General features: G+C 37.8%; 1 protein-coding gene and 1 long non-coding RNA gene across 13 annotated transcripts in view; one reads left to right on the top strand and one right to left on the bottom strand.

The window, feature by feature from the left end:
• Positions 1-16,131, top strand: part of LOC144023468 (uncharacterized) — a 50,606-nt gene extending 34,475 nt beyond the window's left edge. For 2 of the 12 annotated variants that reach the window (XM_077528976.1, XM_077528978.1), the window contains exons 2-9: positions 4,175-4,216; positions 5,307-5,364; positions 7,335-7,357; positions 8,182-9,355; positions 9,427-9,477; positions 9,547-9,645; positions 14,548-14,667; positions 14,745-16,131. In XM_077528976.1, the coding sequence (XP_077385102.1) occupies positions 9,302-9,355; positions 9,427-9,477; positions 9,547-9,645; positions 14,548-14,667; positions 14,745-15,416 (996 nt within the window). In that variant the 5' untranslated portion in view covers positions 4,175-4,216; positions 5,307-5,364; positions 7,335-7,357; positions 8,182-9,301 and the 3' untranslated portion in view covers positions 15,417-16,131. Of the gene's footprint in view, positions 1-3,666; positions 4,217-5,306; positions 5,365-7,334; positions 7,358-8,181; positions 9,356-9,426; positions 9,478-9,546; positions 9,646-14,547; positions 14,672-14,744 lie in introns of those variants that run through there. The other 10 variants (XM_077528974.1, XM_077528979.1, XM_077528975.1 and 7 more) reach the window with 9 other exon arrangements.
• On the bottom strand, positions 10,935-13,101 carry LOC144023469 (uncharacterized). Its single transcript, XR_013284554.1, has 3 exons — positions 12,365-13,101; positions 11,733-11,965; positions 10,935-11,452 (listed from the first exon to the last, which is right to left on the bottom strand). It is a non-coding gene; the product is annotated as an uncharacterized LOC144023469 (long non-coding RNA).
• Positions 16,132-25,020: the final 8,889 nt, after the last annotated feature.

The following is a 25,020-nucleotide window of genomic DNA, read 5'->3' as shown; positions in this document are numbered from 1 at the left end:
ACACCACCCAAGGTATCCAACCAAAGTACTTTGAACAAAATCTGATGTTGCATTTCAAAATAAAACCCATTTGAAAATTGAAATCTCGACTATAATCCCTGATTTCAAAAAATCATTAAAAATTCATGGTTTGTTATCCCAGGACCAGACCAGTTCTGAGGGACACTACACCACCCCAGGTATCCCGCCAAAGTACTTTGAACAAAATCTGATGTTGCATTTCAAAATAAAACTCATTTGAAAAATAAAATCTAGACTATTATTGCTGATTTAAAAAAATCATTAAAAATTCATGGTTTGTTATCCCAGGACCAGACCAGTTCTAAGGGACACGACACCATCTCAGGTATCCAGCCAAAGTACTTTGAACAAAATCTGATGTTGCATTTCAAAATAAAACTCATTTGAACATTGCAATCTCGACTATAATCCCTGATTTCAAAAAATCATTAAAAATTCATGGTTTGTTATCCCAGGACCAGGCCAGTTCTAGGGGACACTACACCACCCCAGGTATCCAGCCAAACGACTTTGAACAAAATCTGATGTTGCATTTCAAAATAAAACTCATTTGAAAATTGAAATCTCGACATTAATCCCTGATTTTAAAAAAATCATTAAAAATTCATGGTTTGTTATCCCAGGACCAGACCAGTTCTAAGGGACACAACAGCACCCCAGGTATCCAGCTAAACTACTTTGAACAAAATCTGATGTTGCATTTCAAAATAAAACTAATTTGAAAATTTAGGTATTATATTCGAGATTTAAATTTTCAAAAGTTTTATTTTGAAATGCAACATCAGATTTTGTTCAAAGTACTTTGGCTGGATACCTGGGGTGCTGTAGTGTCCCCTAGAACTGGTCAGGTCCTGGGATAACAAACCATTATTTTTTAATGATTATTTGAAATCAGGGATTAATGTCTGAAAATCAAATTTTCAAAAGAGTTTTATTTTGAAATGCAACATCAGATTTTGTTCAAAGTAGTTTGGCTGGATACCTGGGATGGTGTCGTGTCCCTTAGAACTGGTCTGGTCCTGGGATAACAAACCATGAATTTTTAATGATTTTTTGAAATCAGGGATTATAGTCGAGATTGCAATTTTCAAATGAGTTTTATTTTGAAATGCAACATCAGATTTTGTTCAAAGTACTTTGGTTGGATACCTGGGGTGGTGTAGTGTCCCTTAGAACTCGTCTGGTCCTGGGATAACAAACCATGAATTTTTAATGATTTTTTTAAATCAGGGATTATAGTCGAGATTGCAATTTTCAAATGAGTTTTATTTTGAAATGCAACATCAGATTTTGTTCAAAGAAGTTTGGCTGGATCCCTGGGATGGTGTCGTGTCCCTTAGAACTGGTCTGGTCCTAGGATAACAAACCATGAATTTTTAATGATTTTTTTAAATCAGGGATTAATGTCGAGATTTCATTTTCAAATGAGTTTTATTTTGAAATGCAACATCAGATTTTGTTCAAAGTACTTTGGTTGGATACCTGGGGTGGTGTAGTGTCCCCTAGTACTGGTCTGGTCCTGGGATAACAAATCATGAATTTTTAATTATTTTTTTAAATCAGGGATTATCGTCGAGATTGCAATGTTCAAATGAGTTTAATTTTGAAATGCAACATCAGATTTTGTTCAAAGTACTTTGGCTGGATACCTGGGATGGCGTCGTGTCCCCAAGAACTGGTCTGGTCCTGGGATAACAAACCATGAATTTTTAATGATTTTTTGAAATCAGGGATTATAGTCGAGATGTAACTTTTCAAATGTGTTTTATTTTGAAATGCAACATCAGATTTTGTTCAAAGTACTTTGGTTGGATACCTGGGGTGGTGTAGTGTCCCTTAGAACTGGTCTGGTCCTAGGATAACAAACCATGAATTTTTAATGATTTTTTTAAATCAGGGATTATAGTCGAGATTGCAATGTTCAAATGAGTTTTATTTTGAAATGCAACATCAGATTTTGTTCAAAGTACTTTGGCTGGATACCTGGGATGGCGTCGTGTCCCCTAGAACTGGTCTGGTCCTGGGATAACAAACCATGAATTTTTAATGATTTTTTGAAATCAGGGATTATAGTCGAGATGTAACTTTTCAAATGAGTTTTATTTTGAAATGCAACATCAGATTTTGTTCAAAGTACTTTGGCTGGATACCTGGGATGGTGTCGTGTCCCTTAGAACTGGTCTGGTCCTGGGATAACAAACCATGAATTTTTAATGATTTTTTGAAATCAACAATAGTAGTCGAGATTTAAATTTTCAAATGGGTTTTATTTTGAAATGCAACATCAGATTTTGTTCAAAGTACTTTGGTTGGATACCTGGGATGGTGTAGTGTCCCTTAGAACTCGTCTGGTCCTGGGATAACAAACCATGAATTTTTAATGATTTTTTGAAATCAGGGATTATAGTCAAGATTGCAATTTTCAAATGAGTTTTATTTTGAAATGCAACATCAGATTTTGTTCAAAGTACTTTGGTTGGATACCTGGGGTGGTGTAGTGTCCCTTAGAACTCGTCTGGTCCTAGGATAACAAACCATGAATTTTTAATGATTTTTTTAAATCAGGGATTAATGTCGAGATTTCATTTTCAAATGAGTTTTATTTTGAAATGCAACATCAGATTTTGTTCAAAGTACTTTGGTTGGATACCTGGGGTGGTGTAGTGTCCCTTAGAACTCGTCTGGTCCTAGGATAACAAACCATGAATTTTTAATGATTTTTTTAAATCAGGGATTAATGTCGAGATTTCATTTTCAAATGAGTTTTATTTTGAAATGCAACATCAGATTTTGTTCAAAGTACTTTGGTTGGATACCTGGGGTGGTGTCGTGTCCCTTAGAACTGGTCTGGTCCTGGGATAACAAACCATGAATTTTTAATGATTTTTTTAAATCAGGGATTATAGTCGAGATTTAAATTTTCAAATGAGTTTTATTTTGAAATGCAACATCAGATTTTGTTCAAAGTACTTTGGCGGGATACCTGGGGTGCTGTAGTGTCCCTCAGAACTGGTCTGGTCCTGGGATAACAAACCATGAATTTTTAATTATTTTTTTAAATCAGGGATTATAGTCGAGATTGCAATTTTCAAATGAGTTTTATTTTGAAATGCAACATCAGATTTTGTTCAAAGTATTTTGGTTGGATACCTGGGGTGCTGTTGTGTCCCTTAGAACTGGTCTGGTCCTGGGATAACAAACCATGAATTTTTAATGATTTTTTGAAATCAGGGATTATAGTCGAGATTTCAATTTTCAAATGGGTTTTATTTTGAAATGCAACATCAGATTTTGTTCAAAGTACTTTGGTTGGATACCTTGGGTGGTGTAGTGTCCCTTAGAACTGGTCTGGTCCTGGGATAACAAACCATAATTTTTTTATGATTTTTTGAAATCAGCAATAATAGTCGAGATTTCAATGTTCATATGAGTTTTATTTTGAAATGCAACATCAGATTTTGTTCAAAGTACTTTGGTTGGATACCTGGGGTGGAGTAGTGTCCCTTAGAACTGGTCTGGTTCTGGAATAACAAACCGTTGTTTTTTTATGATTCTTTATTTTAAACCATAAACCAGGTGTTTCATCAGCTTTTATTTTGAAGGTGGCCAACGCAGGGGCACGTCGGCACGTTACCGTAATGCACAGTATTAACAATCGTTGGGGCGGCTAGCTTGACTTCGTCTTTTCGAGTGGCGGCTGGCCTGACCGCAGTGTTCGATTCGGCTATCTATCTGACCTGTACAAAGACACAGCTACTTAGTACGCACGCTCGAACTATTTAGTGCGCTTGAACAACCAACTGAGTGCGCACTTTGCAACGAATTTGTGCACACACAGCAGTAGTTCGTGTGCACGAAGTAGGTGTTCGTGCGCACGAACTATTTTTTTTCCCTTCAATGTCATGTCTGGGGCTCCGTCCTACGGTACGCAGTTACTAGAACCTCCAATAAATAGAATGACAAATATGCCTACAAAGGCTTGTTTTGATTGGTATTAACTTTCATATCTGATATATAAAAAATATACTTTGATAATTTAATGCTTTCGATGTATTATTAAACTTAATTCAATATACATTTAAATAATTTAAATGACATTTACTTACTCTCACCATGCACACTAACCGCGGCTGGCCCAACTTGAGAGAAACAGGAGGTACCACGACGTCCCTCAGACAACTTCCGGCGTATGGTGGTAAGTCGCTTTAAATGTAGCCTGAATTAATAAGACGGCTACATGTTCAATATTGTGGTCTAACCTACCATAAACCATCGCTTTTAGGTTTATTTGGTGTTTGGTTGTCCCCACGTATAAGCAGCATAAACCTAAAACGTTTAGTTCATATATATAACGCGTGTCTCCTTGCTAACGGTAGCTAGCTAACGATGCTACAAGCACCGTTGACACGTATGTTCGCCAACGAACGGCAGTCACAATTACGTACATGACTTTTTCGACTTGGAGGGGGAATAAGACTGTGCTCTCTTTGTATCGCTTGTACACATAGTTGGTTTGTGCTTCGTGAAAGCCAAATAACCAGAGATTAACGTCATCCAACGACCACCATTTTATTTCGATGTCGGCAAACGTGACGGCTTAAACTGGGGAGTTGTTAAAAACACCGGTGTTAGGTCTGCTGGTTATTTGTAATCATCGTTTGGCTGCGGAATCCAAAATTGGTCTGTTTTTTTCTCAATTACATCAGGTTTTTGAGCCATTATTGACTATTCCGAGATTACATCACAAATCAAAATGGTAGTCAATTCGGTAAAAGGAAGCTCTCCGCTCATTGAAAAGCATTGGACTTTGGATCATTGTTTGATTTGTGTGGATATTTTTATTTCAAAATTTGTTGCAGCTCATTTGACTACTGCAACACTTCACTTTGTATGGTTTCCACAGGAAAAAGCAGTACAATCTGTCATTTGTTTTCATTGTATAAAGGAAGCATTTGCATTGCGTTGCATAGGGAAAGTATCAGAAATGTTAGGAATTTTCAATAGGATAACAATTTTATTTAAAAAAAAAAAGTGCACATGTAGAAATATATATACAGATATATCTGTTAATAATACAAAAAAAAAAAACTTAGATGGGCTTCTTATAAGAGTTGAAAACCAAGGGTAAAACAACATAAAAACTAGAAATAGAACCAACCCAATAAATCCTTGTTACAAGATTGAGACAAGCCAATATCTGCTTTCTGTTATTAATTGTTACCAGATTAAGAAAAAAGACAGCACTAATCTTCTTGATTGCTGTTATGTTTGCTTTTTGTTTGCAGATGTTGATCGTACTGACTTTTTGGAAGCTGCATACATACACCTCTCGCTGTCTGAATTGTGAGTGCACAAACAAGTTGCCACAAGCTGTAGATGTGACCGTAATCAGCTGGTAAATTGTATGACAGATAATTAGTAGGATTTATCTTTTTTTTTTTTCATGACTTCAGTCTTTCACACCTACTTTGGGGGATTTTTGCCACTCTTCCTTGCAAAATGTAGCCAATTGTGAGGTTGGATGGCTGTCGAGCATAAACTACCTGCTTCAGTTCCCGCCACAGCATTTTGAAAAAATTAAGTCACAATTTTGACTGGCCACATCCAGAACATGAATTTTGTTGTTCTTCAGCCATTCCTTCATTGTATATTGCTGGATTTCTGTGGTTTATTATAATGTTGCATGATCCATCTTCCGCGGAGCTTTAACTTCACAAAGGACAGCTTCAGGTTATGTTCCATGATTTCACAATTTTCTTCTGAATTCATGATTTCCTCGACTATGTGAAGTTGTCCAGGTTCTGAGGATGAAAAGCCAGGCCAGAACATAACATTCTCACCACCATGCTTCACTGTAGGATGAAGGTTCTTTTGCTGCTATGCAGTGTTGACTTTTCACCAAACAATTTTGGACTCACTGTCCCCACAGAGGGGACTTCCAAAAGGCTTCATCCACGTGCTCTCTGGCAAAGTTGACATCGGCATCTTTGATCTTTTTGTGAGCAGAGCCTTCTACTGAACAAGCCTTCCATGAAAGCCTTGTTGATTGACTTCTTCTGATTGTTGACGCATGCACATGTGTCCCAGATGCAGCAAAAGAGGTCTGCATGATGTTGAGATGTTTGGATTGTCTTTTACATGAATTATTTTTCCTGTGGCTCTTCTGATATTATTGAATGTCATCCACATCTAGGCAGGGTTGTAGAAATTTTCAGTGTTCTCTAGTTGCAGATGATTTGTTTCACAGTGAAATGATGAAGCTATTTTTTTTAGATGAGTTTATAGCTTTCCCCAGACAGATGTGCTGTCACTACCCACTTCCTATGGTCCCCTGACATTTCTCTTCCTCTCAGCATGACTGACCTGTATGGGTTCACCTGAGTAAGACTAAAGTGATGTGGTTTTGTCTCTGCTTCAATCAGTGATGCACAATTTTTTCACTAAACTTTTCTCATTTTATTGGTCCATTTCAGTGGTTAGTTTAGCTACCAATTTGTCCTACTTGACTGTTTGTTTTAATCAGTACAGCTCAGGGTTCACTTACTTTTGCACCGACATTAATTGACCAAAAAAAAATTAAATTTAGTTTTGATTACACAATTGATAAAAAAACAAAAACAAAAACAAAAAACGAATAGAATTGATAAACCTACACCTGCCATTTCATATAAAATGTAATGGTTCAGATTGAACAATAAAATCAGGTTGAAACCATTGGAAAAACAAAATAGCTTAAGAGGTTCACAAACTTTTGAGCAGCACTGTATGTGTGTGAGATCTGGGAATTTGTCGTGTTGAATATGTGGGGCTTTCCTTTGGTTTCTTCTCTTCTTTATTATCTGCGCACATTGGGACAGGCATATTTCTTTTTATTGTATTTTTGTATGTATGTTATTGTACATGAAGAATTTGTTACTTTCCATATTATAGAAATAATCGGGAGTAGGACTAGATAAGTATGTGTACTTCTTCCTACTCCTTGAACATGTAAATACTGGATTATATTGACAAATGTTCCTTTCGTCCTTTAAATTATTTTATTTTAAACTTGTTTTTTTTTTGTTACACTTGTAATGTTTGTTTATATGCTTGAAACCAATCCAATTATTTCACTGCCTTTCGTGAGAATGTACTAAATAGCCATGGAAATAAACCAAACACATTGGTTTAGGTGCGTCCACACCTTTAGCCTGTATCGTATGTTGTATTTTAAATAATACTTCAACATTTTGTAGGTTTGACTTCTATTCATGTTCAAGTACAATAATTGATTTCTCTCTCTCTCTCTGCCCCACCCCCCACCCAACCTTAAGGACACAATCGCTTTGATTCGAAGGTGAGGTGTGGATTCCAGCCGGCCAGCCATCCAAAAATGTTTAATAATTGTGGTGTTTAACTTTATTAAAATAAAAAATAAAAAGGTTATTCTTAGCAGTAAGATGCGCAGATCCCATGACGCGGTTGTGTATACGCTTTTATACATTTACAGTGCAAGCTTTTTGTTTGGAATATTGTAATTTTCTTTTATTGTGATTTCTCTATTAGCATTTACCATTATGTATTTTTATTAGGGATGTGACAAACTACTCCCCCCCCCAAATCGACTGATACCTCTCTGGCTATTCACTGTTAAAGTACTGAACAGTACCGATACCTTAAAGTACTTAAACTGAAATTTCACTGAACACAATGACCGAAACAAATGCGAACAAAGAACTTTTAGTTCTGAAATACATGATGATTGGCTAATGTGTAAAGCTGCGTTAGTACCTCTTCAGCTACTACTGAGGAGGTCAGATTATGCTTGTCAAGTATCAGTGGCTGGTATCGGTACTCGCTCATCATATTTTATAATCACTTTTTATAATGTGGCCATTGAATACATACTAAACTGAAATCATTTCACAATATTTTTACTGCTTTCAAGCACCGGCATGCAATCTCACAATGTTTTACTATAAACTTTCATGCAAAACAATTCCTTGTTAAGTTTTTAGTAATTCAAGTCCAATTTAAGAACTTTATACATTGGTGGGTCAAAGGTCGCACAAAATATGTTGCGCCACAATACTTTCTAAGATGAGCTGTATCATATGTGAGATAAGAAGGATAAATTAGTACGCTAGTAGTAAAGCTTTTTTTTTTTCTCTCTTTTCCCAGGCGACCACTTGTCATACCCCAACCCTCTATCTCCGCTGATCTCCACTTTTTGTCTCTGTCTTCTTTCACTCACTGTGTAACGTGACTGACTGACTGACTGTGACTGACTGGTCCCTTGTGGTGTGGGATGATGGACTGATCCCATTGTGATTTGGGATCACAGACTGACAGGTCCCTTGTGGTTTGGGATCACAGACTGACAGGTCCCTTGTGGTTTGGGATCACAGACTGACCGGTCCCTTGTGGTTTGGGATCACAGACTGACCGGTCCCTTGTGGTTTGGGATCAAGACTGTGACCCGATCCCTTGTGGTTTGGGATCAAGACTGTGACCCGATCCCTTGTGGTTTGGGATCTGAGACTTTTTATCCCTGTGGTGTGGGATCGTGAAGTACCTTTTTATCCCTTGTGGTTGGGATTGTGAAGTACCTTTTTATCCCTTGTGGTTGGGATTGTACAGTCACTTTTATTATCCCTTGTGGTTTGGGATCGAACTGAGAAGTGCAAAACACGAGCCATGCCACGCAAAGGTAAGAAGGCGCAAGCTGCCAAGTTGAGCTGGGAGCAGCGTAAGAAAAACACAGACTGTGGAAGTGCAGGTAAATCTACACCCACTACAGAGCCGATGGATGTTGAACCTGGATACCCTGTGGAGGTAATGTCATCTGTACATCATGATTCCGTAACACATATTTTGGCATCCTATAGTCAGAGTCATCCAAAGTATGGTGATTCCAGAAACAGTCAATGTGCTGCAAACTCTGCTACATTTCTAGCTGTCCTGCAGGAGATAGACAATGTGACCAGCGCTGACCTGGACCTTATTCTTGATCGAGGCAACGAGCTCTATCAGGGTACTGTGGCTGTGTTGAAAGCAGCAGGACGATTCCAACATAATTATTTGGCAACTGATGAAATTCCAGCAATTGTGAATGGCTTTAATAAACAACATGAATTAATAAAGTGTCAATCAATGTATGGTTTGTTTACTTCTTCTATTGCTGATGTGACATTTATGAACCTACGTGACAGACTTCAGTGCCTGGTGTCAGAGGTAAATTATTATGCTCTAATAGTTATTAATTCACTGTTCATTGCTGTTTTCCGGCACCAAGAAAGATATGGCTATTTTGATCCGCATGCCAGAGATTGTGATGGGCTGCCAGTTTCACCCGGTAATTCACACGGTACAGCTGTCATGTTGCTATTTACCTGTTTGAACGATCTAATAGACAAACTGATACAGGTTTTCACCGCGTGTGGCGCCGCCTCTACAACCCAGTACGAAGTGATGCCGGTAAGATTTCAACCTGTTGACAATGCCGGTGACCACAAGATGGCCCCCTGTACATATCGGTCTCTCCAGGCGACACGCAATGATGACGTTACGTCCAGCCAGTCCTCTGCCGTGATGACACATTTGGTGCCGAGCGAGTCCAGGCCGGGTACTAGTAAACAATGCATGGTAAGTGAAGGGTTACATGGCAATAGGTCGCTTGCACATCGTAATGCATCATGGGAGTTTTTTCTTCGGGCGCCATCTTGGGTGTCCGCCGGTTCACAATGTACACTCGTGAGTTACACGGTAGAGCTTATCAACCTGATGTCATTTACGCAGTATTTTCACGATTTACCGGAAGATCAAAAACAACGATACAGGCAGAAGGTGTCTCTGTGTGGTGGGATTGATCCTAATTACGTCCTGACCAAGGGTGATTTTTTTTTTGACGGAGAAAGCTTGCTGGCCAAATGTGACTTCTCTGGACATTTTTCACTACCTCGTGTTGACAACATGCCCCATAACACCCCAACAAATCCCTGGAGGCTTACAATTATTTTGTAAGCGGGTGGATACAGAGTGTAAACTTTAACATCGCATCAGAAGAAACGGTTGCTGTTGCACGTAAGTAAACCACATTGTGTTGGTAATTCTGCACACAAAAATGTTGATTTGTTCTCAGGCTTCCTGTTATCATTGTGTTTACATGCACAGCTGGGTTTACCTGATGTGGTTTTTCTAATCATTTTATAACAGGCAAATATGGCAGAGCGTATAAGAATAAAAAGTAACTATGCACAGCCTCCCCGTGGCTTAATTAAATTTAATGCTACCCTTTCACTAGTTACATGTTACTTAATCAACTTATTCTAAATGGTTAAGGTTAACCACTCTCAGAGGACGTATTTTTAGTTTCAGTTTCCAGTACAATAAAACGTGTTCATGGTAACTACTGAGCATACTGACAGCTTTTCTTATGATCTCACGGTTAAGGAGGCTGTCACAACACCCAATTTCTGTCTGGTGCCGGATGGCAACAATTCCCATCACTTGTCACGACAACACCAATATTATTACCAGGTATGTATGGCTTTACTTTTTGTAGTTTCTTATTTAATTCTATGTTTCATATTTTCATTACAATGTTTGTAATATTTTCAGATTCAGGCACAGATGAGTTTAACTGGACGGGACTTCTGCGACTTTGTGGTGTGGACAAAGTGTGATTGAGCGAGTCCACCCAGATCGCTCGTTTTGGTCAGCTGGAAAAGCCAGAGTTTTTTTTTTCCCCAAATCCCCTCCTTACCTGAACTGCTCGGGAGAGCATTTACTAGATCAGCAGTGGACTTCCAGTGTTCCTGCTCAGCCGCTGTCACCTACCACTTGCTCATGTACTTCAAAGATGTGGAATAAAGTAGTTTTTTGTGCTGCAGCAGATTGTAAAATCAAATGATATCACTTGAAGTGTGCCAATCTAGACTGCCAAAAGGACAGTGGTTTTGTGACAAGTGTGAAACAAGGATTATTGGGAAAACTGTAACACAGTACTGGTACTTGTCTTACATTAAACAAATTTAAAAGAGAGCAACTTTTTCCTCTGTACATAGTATAATGAAAGTCATTGCGTACCCCATCAACATTACATCATACCGTCATCAGGATGGTAGGCACCTGTGCTAAAATAAATACATTAATTAACAGTTCAATTTTATCCCTGAAATTACTACATCTAATCATTATTCACTTCATTTTTTGTGCTTTTAGAAATAATAGAGATTTATGCCATTACTTTAAGAGGGACCATATTGCACATTGAGTCAAATCCTGTCATTTGTCTTATGTATAGCTTTGTAAACAAACCCAACAATAGAATTTGTATAATCGCTGCCTTTATTAGCGCCAAACAGTCGCATGTTGTCCTCCTCCAATGCTTTGATGCTCGCCTTCGTTTCCATCATGTCATTGGCAATCAAGTCGGTGTGGCATGAGATCCCTAAAGAAATAATAATAATAAAAAAAAAAGATCACAAAAAAATACGGTACCAGTAAAAGGTTTAATATAGTACAGTAGTATAGTTTTTTTGTCAGTGTAAAAGAAATGTACACATTTTGTTGCATTTTTTAATGTATGAACATTGCTACAGGCAAATACTTATTTCTATAAACACTTCCAAATGTCTCTAAAATATAAGGTGCGTGTACACACACAAACATAAACACATACATTCACTCATGCATACAATATATCATGTAATGAATTCTGAGTGGCATACCAGAGTCAATGATGTCAGCAGTACTTGAGGGTACAGGTTACTGGAGCCATCTGGCTGCATAACTGCAACAAACTCTCTGCCACTTCGAGTCGTCTTTTCTTTGCTTGTCTCTCCTGTGCACGTTCATATCTTGGCACCGACTGGGCTGAGACATAGATGTTGTAACTTGGGACCCAACTTTAATGTTGGAGCCCAGTCGGGATGATTGGACAGAAAAACGGGCGCAGGGCGACCTGTTAAAATAAACAAATAAAATATGGAAAGACTGGTTATTTTGCCGCAGTAGGGTGGCCGTGAATAAGTTCTTTAGCATGATGTGTAGGCTACCGGGGGTCTGTTTTCTTGCATCACCCCCTTCTGTCTCTTTTTTCCAAGTTCACATTTTGCCACCAAAAAACATGTTATCGGCGTTAAGAGCCCAAGACTAATCAATCCAATTTCAGCAGTAAACACTTTGCACTGGCACTACTTGGGTGAAAATGTTCGATGTTAGCTTTCGGCTAACGTCCGCTAGCCAGCTTGTACTACCGAACTTGCTTGCTCATGAATCCAAAACATAAGCAACTTGCCCATATATGGGCGGTCGAAACGTTATTAATCCTCATGCATTAAATAAAGGTAAACAAGCTTACCGCTCACAAAGTGATGGCTGCACACACGAGCCCAAAGTAACGACTTCCCTCCGGAGTCAGCACTCCTCTGTCTCCAGGCCCTGGTTCCTAGTTATTTTCGGAATTCGGAAGAAAGGCCGACCATTTTCCCCCTTGGCTTTGTTCGAACAGCCAACGATGCAGCAACAATGTACCATTTTAAACGCAGACAACAAACGTGATAGATACGTGTTAGACCGAATCACTACGTAAATGGAGGCCACCCAGCATGGCGACTACGACAAATCCGAGGCGGAAGTGACGACATGTGCAAGCGACCTATAGTCAAATGGTATGTACAAAATCGTGTGGTCCACGACAAAAAATACAAGATGTGGTGAAAATTTCGAAATCACGGAGGAAAACAATTCAAAGACGAATTAAAGCTCAGGAAAAGTTGCATGATAAAGCCATGATGCGAGCTACAAAACGGGAAACCAGGCGAATAAATGTCAACATGAAAAACAAAGAAAGATACAGTAAAAATCCAGAGGTCAGACAGTGTAAAATGTCTTACATTACGAGTCGCTATGAACAAGACCTAAATTTTCGTGAAAAACAAAAGCTCAATGGAATAAAACGCTTTTGCAAAGATGACACAATTAAAATACGGCAGCGCTCCTATATCAAACAAAGATATAGTCAGGATGATGACTTTAGGGCCAAACAGCGCTCCTATATAAAACAAAGTTATAGTCATGATGATGACTTTAGGGCCAAACAACAGTCCTATATGAAACAAAGATACAGTCATGATGATGACTTTAGGACCAAACAGCGGTCCTATATGAACCAAAGATATTCTCATGATGATGATGTTAGGAACAAAAAGCGTGCCTATATCAAACAAAGATATAGTCATGATGATGACTTTAGGACCAAACAGCGGTCCTATATGAACCAAAGATATTCTCATGATGATGATGTTAGGAACAAAAAGCGTGCCTATATCAAACAAAGATATAGTCATGATGATGACTTTAGGACCAAACAGCGGTCCTATATGAACCAAAGATATTCTCATGATGATGATGTTAGGAACAAAAAGCGTGCCTATATCAAACAGCGTTATGCAAATGACCCTGCATTCAGATCCAAACAGAAGGAAAACATGAGACGACTAAGGATGAAGACTAATACAATATGCACTGCGATGAAACTACTTCAGAGATACAGAGTCATCAACAGATTATGTCAAGAGAGAAATGACCGTCAACTCATGAAAGCTGTTGAGCTATTTAAAGCTCAGGTAAAAAATGGACCAACCTTTATTTGCACAGTTTGCCACAGAGCATTATTTCCTAATCAAGTACGCCAGTTGTCCAAATATAAGAAAAACAAGCCCGTTGTTGAAATTTGCCTCACAGGAAAGTTTGTTCATGTTTGCAATCGTCAATGTAAGACATTATGCAAAGTACCAGTTGAGAGGAAAAAAGAGTGGATATGTCACACCTGCCATACAGATCTCAGCAATGGTAAAATGCCAGCTCTGGCTGTGGCAAACAATCTCACACTTGCAGATATTCCGAATGAATTGTGTGGTTTGAACATACTAGAGAGACACCTCATTGCAAAATGCATCTCATTTGCCAAAATTGTCCCCCTCCCGAAAGGCCGACAGCAATCCATTCGTGGTAATGTGGTCTGTGTTCCGTCTGAGGTACAAGAGACAGTCAATGCTTTGCCGAGATTGAGAAGTGAGTCACAGGTGTTGAGAGTGAAACTGAAGCGACGACTTTGCTACAAAGGTCATCAGCTCTTCCAAACTGTCACTTGGTCGAACCTAGTGCGTGCTCTGAATACATTGAAACAAATTCATCCACAGTACAGAGACATAACTATTCGCGACGATGCTGACCTTTGTGACCCAACCCTCACTGATGATGAGACTAGCTCTGATGAAGATGAAATGAATGACAGTGATTATAATGAGGAGGACCTGGTAGAGATAAACAGATTTGAGAGTAATGCACTCTGTGAAGTAAACAGTGACTCCCAAAATGATAAGCGTGATAAAACACAGCAACCACAACAAAATGCTGAAAATGTGGAAGAAGGTGATGAACCAAATGGTGGTGTCATTTTTGAATCGTGTCTCCAACCTAATGACGTGTCAGATGAAATTCTGAGTTTTACTGAGGGAATTTACTCTGTTGCCCCCGCAGAAAGAAACAACCCAGTCAGCTTTTTCAAGACTCCCAAACTTGAGGCCATGGCGTTTCCAGTGCAGTTTCCAACTGGGGAAAACACCCTTGATGAAGAGAGGCAACGGAAACTCACTCCAAGCAAGTATTTTAAAACACGTCTGTGTTGTGTGGATGAACGTTTCGCTCGAGATATAAACTACTTGTTCTTTGCTCAGTTTGTGACTGAAATCTACCAAGCGACATCAAGCATGAGAATACAGCTACGCAAAGGTAAACCTTTTACCAGAGATGGTCGAAGAATAAACAATGCTATGCTGCAAGACAAACGTGAAGTTGAAAAACTGGTACACAACAAAGATGCACTTCGCTTCATGACGCCATTGAGAGGCACGCCAGCCTACTGGGAAAGAACCACCAAAGATCTTTTCGCCATGATCCGACAGCTGGGCACACCCACTTTCTTTTGCACATTCTCTGCTGCCGAAATGCGTTGGGAAGAAGTCATCACTGCCATTAAAGCACAACAAGGTGAAGAAGTGAATTTCGCTGACCTCGACTGGGACGCAAAGTGTGAGATTCTACGCAGCAATCCAGTGACAGCGATGCGTATGTTTGACAAACGTGTGGAAGCTCTGTTCAGAGATCTGATCCTGTCTTCGGCAAAACCGATTGGTAAAGTCATCGACTTTTTTTCCAGATTAGAATTCCAACACAGAGGAAGTCCTCACATTCATTGCCTCATATGGGTTGAAGGTGCCCCAGTATTTGATGAAGCCTCTGATGAAGAAATTTGCGCATTTGTGTCTCAATACATCACATATATATGTAAAGGACGGCAAATGTCAAAAAGTGATTTATTGCCCCCCATAAATAGCCCTTTGAAGTAAGCCCCGCCCCCTTCCGGCATCTTAGCCAATCAGAAGCCGTTATTTTGAATTAAGCCCTACCCACTTGCCACCTTCTTAACCAATCAGAACCCCAGGACGGCTTCTGTCAAAAATGATTGATGACATTCTGCACCCCCCCACCCCACCCCCCTCATCGTCTTAACCAATCAGAGGTTGGAAGCCACCCCCCTCATCGTCCTAGCCAATCAGAACCCCAGGACGGCTTCTGTCAAAAATGATTGATGACATTCTGTTTCCCACAACATCAAACACATGTTTTCCGGTCCCCCCACCCCCTTTAACAAACATAGGGTTCCGGTCACCCCCCACCGATTGTATACGTACTTCCTTTGAACCCCCCAAATAGTAGCTTTGTTGTTTTCCGGTCCCCCCCACCCCCTTTAACAAACAAATGATTCCGGTCACCCCCCACCGATTGTCTACGTACTTCCTTTGAATCCCCAAACAGTAGCTTTGTTGTCTGAGAGGAAACTCTATCAAGTGATAAAAAAAACTTTTTTTTTATCTTACAGGAAGGATCCTACCAGCTTTTGAAGTATTATGGGGGAAACGAGCCCTTGTATTCATGAAATTTTTCACACGAATACTGATAAAATGTACCAAACGGTGGGAAACGGCGACCCCCCCTCAACACCACGACCAATCTTCACACCCCGGATGGGCGTGCGTGAATGTAAATTAGTATGAGGCTCACTTAATCTAGTTATAGTGAATATTAAAAAATGTTATCCATCTGTTTTATGTTTTTTAAATAAATAAAAAGAGACTTACCGATGCTTCTGAATACGTAGTCGTGTCTCATTCAATGGGGTTTTTCTTTTTTTAAAAATAAAAAAAATTGTGACTAGGAGCTAGTGAGTTGCGACCCCCTCAAGCCGCGGTAAACGGCGCCATCTATTGGGCAAAGGATGTTACTACATATGGTTATTTTAAAATAAAAAAATAAATTGGCGTCTGTTGGCGTCTGTTTCTAACCGATGGAGTTGTTTTTATAGGCGAAAAAATAGATTATTCGTGCGTAAAGAGGGGTTATTTAACCCATTTCAGAATAGCGTCCTTCTTTTTTCTGTCACTAAAAATTGTGTGACTCTGTAAAAAAAGTCAATGAAAGTCAATGGGGGCCGGCTAGTGAGTTGCGACCCCCTCAAGCCGCGGTAAACGGCGCCATCTAAAGGGCAAAGGATGTTACAGCGTATGATTAAGAGAGGGAGCATTAAAGTTAGTCTACAAAAGTAAATTAGGGTATTAAAATGTTGATAATGAATGTAAAACCTAAAAATTTGATTCAAAGGTATTCAATTTGTAAATTATACATTTTGGATGACGGAACAATGTATGGCATTAGAGTAGCCTTTAAATATTAAGTAGGGTTAATTTTAAATTTTTGGCGACAGCAGATCGAAACTAGTATCATACTAAACCCCCCCTGCAGCCATCTTTTTAATGTTACTGAACACTATCCCTATATTAAACCAAACTTAACTCATTTACGTTTCGGTTACAAATGATACGTTTTATTTTTATATGGTATCTATTATAAGACGATGGATGCTAGAATTTGTACATTTTATATATACGTGATGTTTATAGGTATGCTTAGACGTGTATGTTTTTATTATTTTATGTTTATGATGTGTATAAGAGTACGCTGTTTTGGGAGGGATGGGGAAATTTGTTTACCTTTTTTTGTGTGTTTAAAAAAGATAATAATTGTACTAGTTTTTTTTTTTTAAAATACTGATTTTGGGAGAGAATATATAATCACAAACTCAGGCAGTTCCTGCCTGTGGACATTATTGGTCAGACGTCTGCTTCTTTTTAAAACTAAGAGAATTGAAAGTATGAAACTTTGAGTTTCTTGATACGTTATTAGATTTATACTCTACTTAACCCTTAATCTTTAATCTTAAAGCCGAACTTTGCAACAATTTAACCAAAATCATCTTCTTATTAGTAGATTAACACCATAGTCTCTTACAAAGGGTATTCCTGTAAGCCTTTGGCTAATAGTTTTCTATAAAAGGATCCACGGTCTGAATTTATGACACCATAGATGTATTTGTGCATGAAGAAGGGTGTGTACACTTTTATTTTTATTTTAATTAGAGTGAGGCGTGAAATTAATCGGTTGATGTTTTGTGCATTGTATTTGATAGCAATGTAATAAAGAAATCTCAGTAGGATGAACACAATAAAGTTGGTATAATTTTGTCTACAAAAGTAAACTAGGGTATTAAAATGTTGATATTGAATGTAAAACCTAAAAATTTGATTCAAAGGTATTCAATTTGTAAATTATACATTTTGAATGACGGAACAATGTATGACATTAGAGTAGCGAAAATTTGTTTACTTTTTTTTTGTGTGTGTGTGTGTTTAAAAAAGATAATAATTGTACTAGTTTAAAAAATACTGATTTCTGGAGAGAATATGTAATCACAAACTCAGGCAGGAACTGCATGTGGACATTATTGGTCAGACGTCTGACAGCGTGTGTGCATGTTTTTTTTTTTGTTTTTTTTCCTGTGTTTTTTCCCATTAGTAAAACAGACTGTTATATCTGATGCTTTAGTCTGAAGTATACTTTGTATTACGATACAAGCGATTCTATACCTTCTATTTAAAACTAAGAGAATTGAAAGTATGAAACTTTGAGTTTCTTGATACGTTAATAGATTTATACTCTACTTAACCCTTAATCTTTAATCTTAAAGCCGATCTTTGCAACAATTTAACCAAAATCAGCTTCTTATCAGTAGATTAACACCTTAGTCTCTTACAAAGGGTATTCCTGTAAGCCCTTGGCTAATATTTTTTTTTAGAAAGGATCCACGGCTTGAATTTATGACACCATAGATGCAATATGTATATGAGGGAGGATGTGTACACTTTTATTTCAGGGCTGTAGCAATTCAAATTGGAATTTTCCACATTTACCAGATTTAAAGACACACTTAGATGTTATCCTAAATGTGATTCACTGTGCAAAATAATAATACTAATGACACTAAATCACGGCAAGGCGTTGCTCACGTTCTAGTTGTAAACCTGCTTTGGGGATATACATTTTCTACAAATGTACCACTGAGAATATTTACGAGCTTGTAAATAAAATACTAAAGGGGTACCAACATGAAAAATTAAATTTTTGGAGGTTTTAGCTATGTTAAAATGCTCTTACCTCGCCAAATACATGACCGAATTGGAGTTTTCCTCCATTTCCCCCCTCTCTGAGAAATTCTGTTCTACAAAACACCAGCCCCACCCATCCTGAGAAAAAAAGCTGTAGGCGGCCTTTGACACCATAAGGTTACCCTCTCTCACGTTTTTGGTGTACGTCTAGCTATGTATTTTATGTTTTCGAGCTGTTGTATATAAGATTGTGTTGTACGTAAGAATTTTACCCCCTCTTACGTTTTTGATGCGTTATAAAACTAATAAATGCGCTGATTTTTTTTTTTTTAAAAAGGATTAGACTTAGAGAAGGTGTTGGTGGCACTCTCATGAATAAAGCGCGCAAGTTGTTTTAGCCCCTCTGCAGATGCGTACACGTATAAAATGTTATTTTTCTGTTTCTAGTTTTGTTACCGCTAGTGCTATAATTTATGTCTATACGATTTTTATCGGATGTCTCTATGTATTTTTGTTGTTGTTTAAGTTTATAAGGTTTGTATATACGAATGCGCTGTGTGGAAACGGGTTTTAACATCTATCGTTTTTGTAATATTTAAAAAACTAATAAATATACTGTTTTTTTTTGTTTTTCTTAAACTGATTTATGAAAAGGACTTGTAATCGCAAACTCTTTTTTTAAAAGCAGTAACTGATTTAGGAGGTGGAGGGGCAATGTATTATGGGGATCATACTTTTTGAAATCTTTAAACTGTTGATTGTAAGAGTCTTCTATCTTGATGTTAGCCTTTTTATCTGAATATGTATGAATGAAATATCTTCTAATTATCAGCTCGGATTCTTTCAATGGATAGCCCTGTAACCCTTAGGTTAGTAGTTTTTTAGAAAGTATCTGGGTATGAAATATGTTATGTTAGGAATATGGCGCGTACGTGAAGAAGGTACGTCTGGCTATGTATTTTATGTTTTTGAGCTGTTGTATATAAGATTGCGTTGTACATAAGAATTTTACCCCCTCTTACGTTTTTGATGTGTTATAAAACTAATAAATGTACTGATTATTATTATTTTTTTTTTAAAAAGGATCAGGCTTAGAGAAGGTGTTGGTGGCACTCTCAGGAGCAGAGTGCGCAAGTTGTTTTACCCCCTCTGCAGATGCGTACACGTATAAAATGCTATTTTTCTGTTTCTAGTTTTGTTACCGCTAGTGCTATAATTTGTGTCTATACGATTTTATCGGATGTCTCTATGTATTTTTGTTGTAGTTTAAGTTTATGAGGTTTGTATATACAAAAGCGCTGCGCGGAAATGGGTTTTATCCTCTTATCGTTTTTGTAATATTTAAAAAAACTAATAAATATACTGTTTTTTGTTTTTTGTTTTACTTAAACTGATTTATGAAAAGGACTTGTAATCGTAAACTTTTTTTTTTTTTTTAAAGCAGTAACTGATTTAGGAGGTGGAGGGGGAGGCTGGTCCAAAGTGTGCATGTGTGCATGCGTGTGTAGGGGTGTCAGTGTTTACGCCTAGGGGGCAGTAAAACAGTCTTTGAAAGTGATTGTCATACGATGCTTCGATCTGAAGTATACTACTTTGTAGTCGCGTATAAATAATTTTATACATTCTTTTTAAAAAGAGAGAAATGTAGGTACGAATGTTCGAGCCTGTTAAAATGCAGCAAACTTTATACTTGATTTAGAAATTATTCTTTAATTTACTAGGGCAATGTATTGTGGGGGTCATACTTTTTGAAATCTCTAAGCTGGTGTTTGTAAGAGTCTTCTATCTTGATGTTAACCTTTTTATTTGATGATGTATGAATGAAATATCTTCTAATTATTACCATGGCTTCTATCAATGGATACCCTTGTAAGGCTTAGGATTGTAGTTTTTTAGAAAGTATTCGGGTATGAAATATGTCATGTTCGGGACATGGTGCGTACGCGAAGAAGGTTGATGTAGTTTTATTTTTGTTTTGTTTACGATTTAGTTTTTTTTTAGGGGGATGTAGGCATCGTTTTAAGGTGTCAGGTGTATTTTGTGTAAATAATATATGGATACTTACTTTTTATTTTTGTTACCGATAGTGCTTTGTTTCGTGAAACCCTTATGTTTTGTTTTGTTTCTTGTTTTTTTTTAACTTACCCTTCGATGATAAATAAAACGTCTTTAGACTTATCGCTAGCGAAGATGTAGCACGTTTAACATTCTAAATAGTTTTATCGCTGCACGACGTATTAGAGATCCCAAGTCTTTGTGAGTTTTTTTTTCTCTTTTAAATACTTAGAAATTCCCATTGTTAAATTAGCCTATAAGATATTATTGAATATGATAGGCTGTAAGATTAGCTATACTAAATCACCCCTGGATTTAAAACACAAAACTATGAGATTTAATCAGAGCGTAACAATCTACCGCGACGATCTTTTTTAATCTTAAAACCGCTCTTTGCAGCAATTTACCTAAATATATAGTGAACAAACGTGTATCTTGTATGACTAAGAGACATTTAACTTTTGATTGAACGATTTATTTTTTTCCTTACAAATCGCGCTTACTTTCCAATGATACACGTAGGTAAACAATTTTTTACAAGTATGATTGTGAAATAACAGCTACTAAATTACTTAATTTGAATGAATAATATTATTTAAGACGTCTACCCATCTAACGCTTTAAAAATAGCGACATAATTCAGATAAAAATATTATTCGTACTATATTGTTTTTTTTTGTTTTTTTTACAATAGTTTCCGAGTGCTCACAATAGATGTTCGATGATACTATTTTATGTTTTTCTTACCGGTATGATTAACTTGTATTACATTTATGACTTTTCGCTATTATCTTTGCATCGTTTTAAGGTGGCCGGTGTATTTTGTACAAATAATATATGGATACTTATTGATTTTTGATCAATTTTTACTCGTATATTTACCTACTTTTGCTTTTAGGCGTATGTTAGTTAGTTAGTTACTTGTATATGAGTGCGTATTCTAACTTTCCCATTCACTTCTTGGTTCCATTCCATCACCCCTGTGAGACCGGACTCGTCTACTTAATATCACTAAAGTCTGTTCAAAAATCATTGGACACCCTGTCAGAGCCTTATCTTCCTTTTGTGACCGAATCCTGCTCGATCCGTTTCACTCACTTCATCGAATGTTTGAGTGGCTTCCATCATCTCAGCAGGCTGAGACGCCCACTCTGACGAACACAGCGGCGGAGGAGGAGGACTACATTTGTCCCTAGAACACTAAAATCTCTTGAACAGTGACCCTCCTCCCGGGCCAAATTGCGACAGACTGACTGACTGACACGTAGCACTTTAGTGTGAAGCACGGAGCACTTTCTTTTGTTTTTTTTTATTGTTATTTATTATTTTTCGTATTTGTTTTTTTTTTTAATGTTCATTGATTTCATGTTTTGTTTTTTTTAACATCCCCTCGAGGACAAATAAAAGCGTTTTTGAATTGAATATTTAATTACTTGTGGTATTTTATTCATTTTTAAGTTATTTTTTGTTTGTTTTTTTATAAAGTCAAATTATTACCTTTATGAAACTTTTTAGTTCTCCTTACGCTTTACTATGAAATGTTTCAAAATACTCGGTCCCTCCAAAACAAAGTAAAACAAAACGTGTTTACACATTTTTATTTTAAAAATTCTAGGCGTAACTTTGCCGAGTATTAATCGCCCGCTTGTATTTTTATTGAATGCGTACGTATACCGTTAAAATTTGTAATTAATATTTAACTACTCGATTCCCGTATTGACTAATTATTCGTGAGGCTAACGTTTTATAATTTAAAGTTATTCCGAGAGTTTACTCTTTAGCGACGTCTTTACACGCTTTAAACGTCGGCTTATACCCTTTGTGTCTTTACTGACGAATATTATCGTTAAATGTTTTATCCCGGATTAAAACAGGGGGGACTTATTCAAAGATGTTTTATTTTACGGTAAATGTTTTTATATTAGTCGCATATTGATTTTAATGTGCGAAGGAATCAAGGAGACTCTCTGACTTTCATTTTTAAAAAATCTGTTGTTTTAGCGCCACCAACCTTTTTTTTGGTAAAAACCACGCCCCTGTGGGGGGTCTCGTGCTAATAAAGACCGCTCCCCCTTCGGGAAAAAAACCCCATAACATTGCGAACGTTTGATAATCTTTGAGGAGATTCACTAGTGCCACCACCTCCGGGGGATCGAGTTAGAACGATCTGGACATCCCCACGACTCTCGAGAAGTATGCAGATTTTCAGCGAGCCGCCAAATCTTACAGCATCTAGTCCTGAGCGTTCGGACGTCGAAGAGGATGAGGCAAACGTAACCTTTATCGACGGACCCTACCGGAGTTCCAGCCCCATGACCGCTTGCAACTTATCCTCGACATCGTCTACTGACTTCGGGTCTACGGCATCCATCCCGGTAAACTACTTTTGACGAATCGATGTAGCCTAAGAACATCAATAATAATAATAATAATTTAAAAAAGGAGGGTTACCTACGTTTATATTTACAGATGATAGACCCTATCGCTGAGGAAGAGGAGAACAACCCTCCGCCCGGGTCTCCTCAACCCGATGATCGCCCGACTGAGGACGGTACGGAAAGTAACGTTTCCTCTCTTGAGACCTCCGTGGACGACGACGACTCGCTAACCAGTCTACCGACGGCTTCTGCCGGGCCTAAGGAGAGGGAGGGTGAATTGGTTTGGAACTACGCACCGGACGTGTGGGTAATAAATGCAAGATATAATTGTATTAAGCAGACTGTTAGCTATATGTTGATGAGCGCTATCCATAAATATAGCAGAGAGAATTGCTCCGGATGTGATTTAAAATTACCGAGCCAATTAAGACATCCCTGCTTATTTTATGATCGGGAACCGTATTATCTTGCTCGGAATTTTGAAGGTATCATGAAACTACTGTGTAACGGACGTTTTCTGTCGACGATTCACCGTATCTTAACCATAACCCATCGTGAGACGACTACCGAGGAAGTTCAACGCATCGTAGAATTTGTGCTACACGACTACGTTCATGAGCGTATGGTGTTAGACAGAATTAAGATCGTTCTCGATAACTGTTGGGACGGAGGACTGAGCCACGAACAACTAGATCTGATCGCTGATTGGTACGTGTGAGATGGGCGAATCCTTTTCGAAAGCTTGCATAATTGGATAGAAATTGTAGAGAAAACCATTTTACACACATCCATTGAGAACAAAACTGTTGAAGAACCGTGTAAACATGACTAACACGATGGAATATGTATTGAATAATTGGTGTAACCATGATATTAAAGCGGGACATTTGGTGACCGTCATGACATTGTTTATTGACTGTGCTAAATATTATTACGACAACGACGAGTCTTTGAAACTAAAAATGAAATGAAAAACTTCCAAACTGTTATTGAAAGCAAGGTGCGTGCCTATGTTTTATTTGATGTGCTTTACAATGTATATCATGTCTTTTTGTTGACGTCCCGTGTAACTAAATAAAAAATATATCTGTATGGATTAAAATCATGTTTGTCGTTTGTTTTCTTATCGAGTTTTAGACCACCGGTGGAGCAAGGAAGTGGCGAGGGATGCGTGGATAGGAATTAAAAAAACTATTAAACTTCTAGTGATAAAGACTTTAGTTTCTCTTTTTAAGACCAAAAAATAACTTAAAAATGAATAAAATACCACAAGTAATTAAATATTCAATTCAAAAACGCTTTTATTTGTCCTCGAGGGGAAGTTAAAAAAAACAAAACATGAAATCAATGAACATTAAAAAAAAAAACAAATACGAAAAATAATAAATAACAATAAAAAAAAAAACAAAAGAAAGTGCTCCGTGCTTCACACTAAAGTGCTACGTGTCAGTCAGTCAGTCTGTCGCAATTTGGCCCGGGAGGGGGGTCACTGTTCAAGAGATTTTAGTGTTCTAGGGACAAATGTAGTCCTCCTCCTCCGCCGCTGTGTTCGTCAGAGTGGGCGTCTCAGCCTGCTGAGATGATGGAAGCCACTCAAACATTCGATGAAGTGAGTGAAACGGATCGAGCAGGATTCGGTCACAAAAGGAAGATAAGGCTCTGACAGGGTGTCCAATGATTTTTGAACAGACTTTAGTGATATTAAGTAGACGAGTCCGGTCTCACAGGGGTGATGGAATGGAACCAAGAAGTGAATGGGAAAGTTAGAATACGCACTCATATACAAGTAACTAACTAACTAACATACGCCTAAAAGCAAAAGTAGGTAAATATACGAGTAAAAATTGATCAAAAATCAATAAGTATCCATATATTATTTGTACAAAATACACCGGCCACCTTAAAACGATGCAAAGATAATAGCGAAAAGTCATAAATGTAATACAAGTTAATCATACCGGTAAGAAAAACATAAAATAGTATCATCGAACATCTATTGTGAGCACTCGGAAACTATT

The sequence above is a fragment of the Festucalex cinctus genome, chromosome 8 (assembly GCF_051991245.1).
Source record: "Festucalex cinctus isolate MCC-2025b chromosome 8, RoL_Fcin_1.0, whole genome shotgun sequence".
In the NCBI taxonomy this organism is placed as follows: Eukaryota; Metazoa; Chordata; class Actinopteri; order Syngnathiformes; family Syngnathidae; genus Festucalex; species Festucalex cinctus.
Note: the sequence above shows the minus strand (reverse complement) of the source record. Positions and strands in the feature narration are given on the sequence as shown.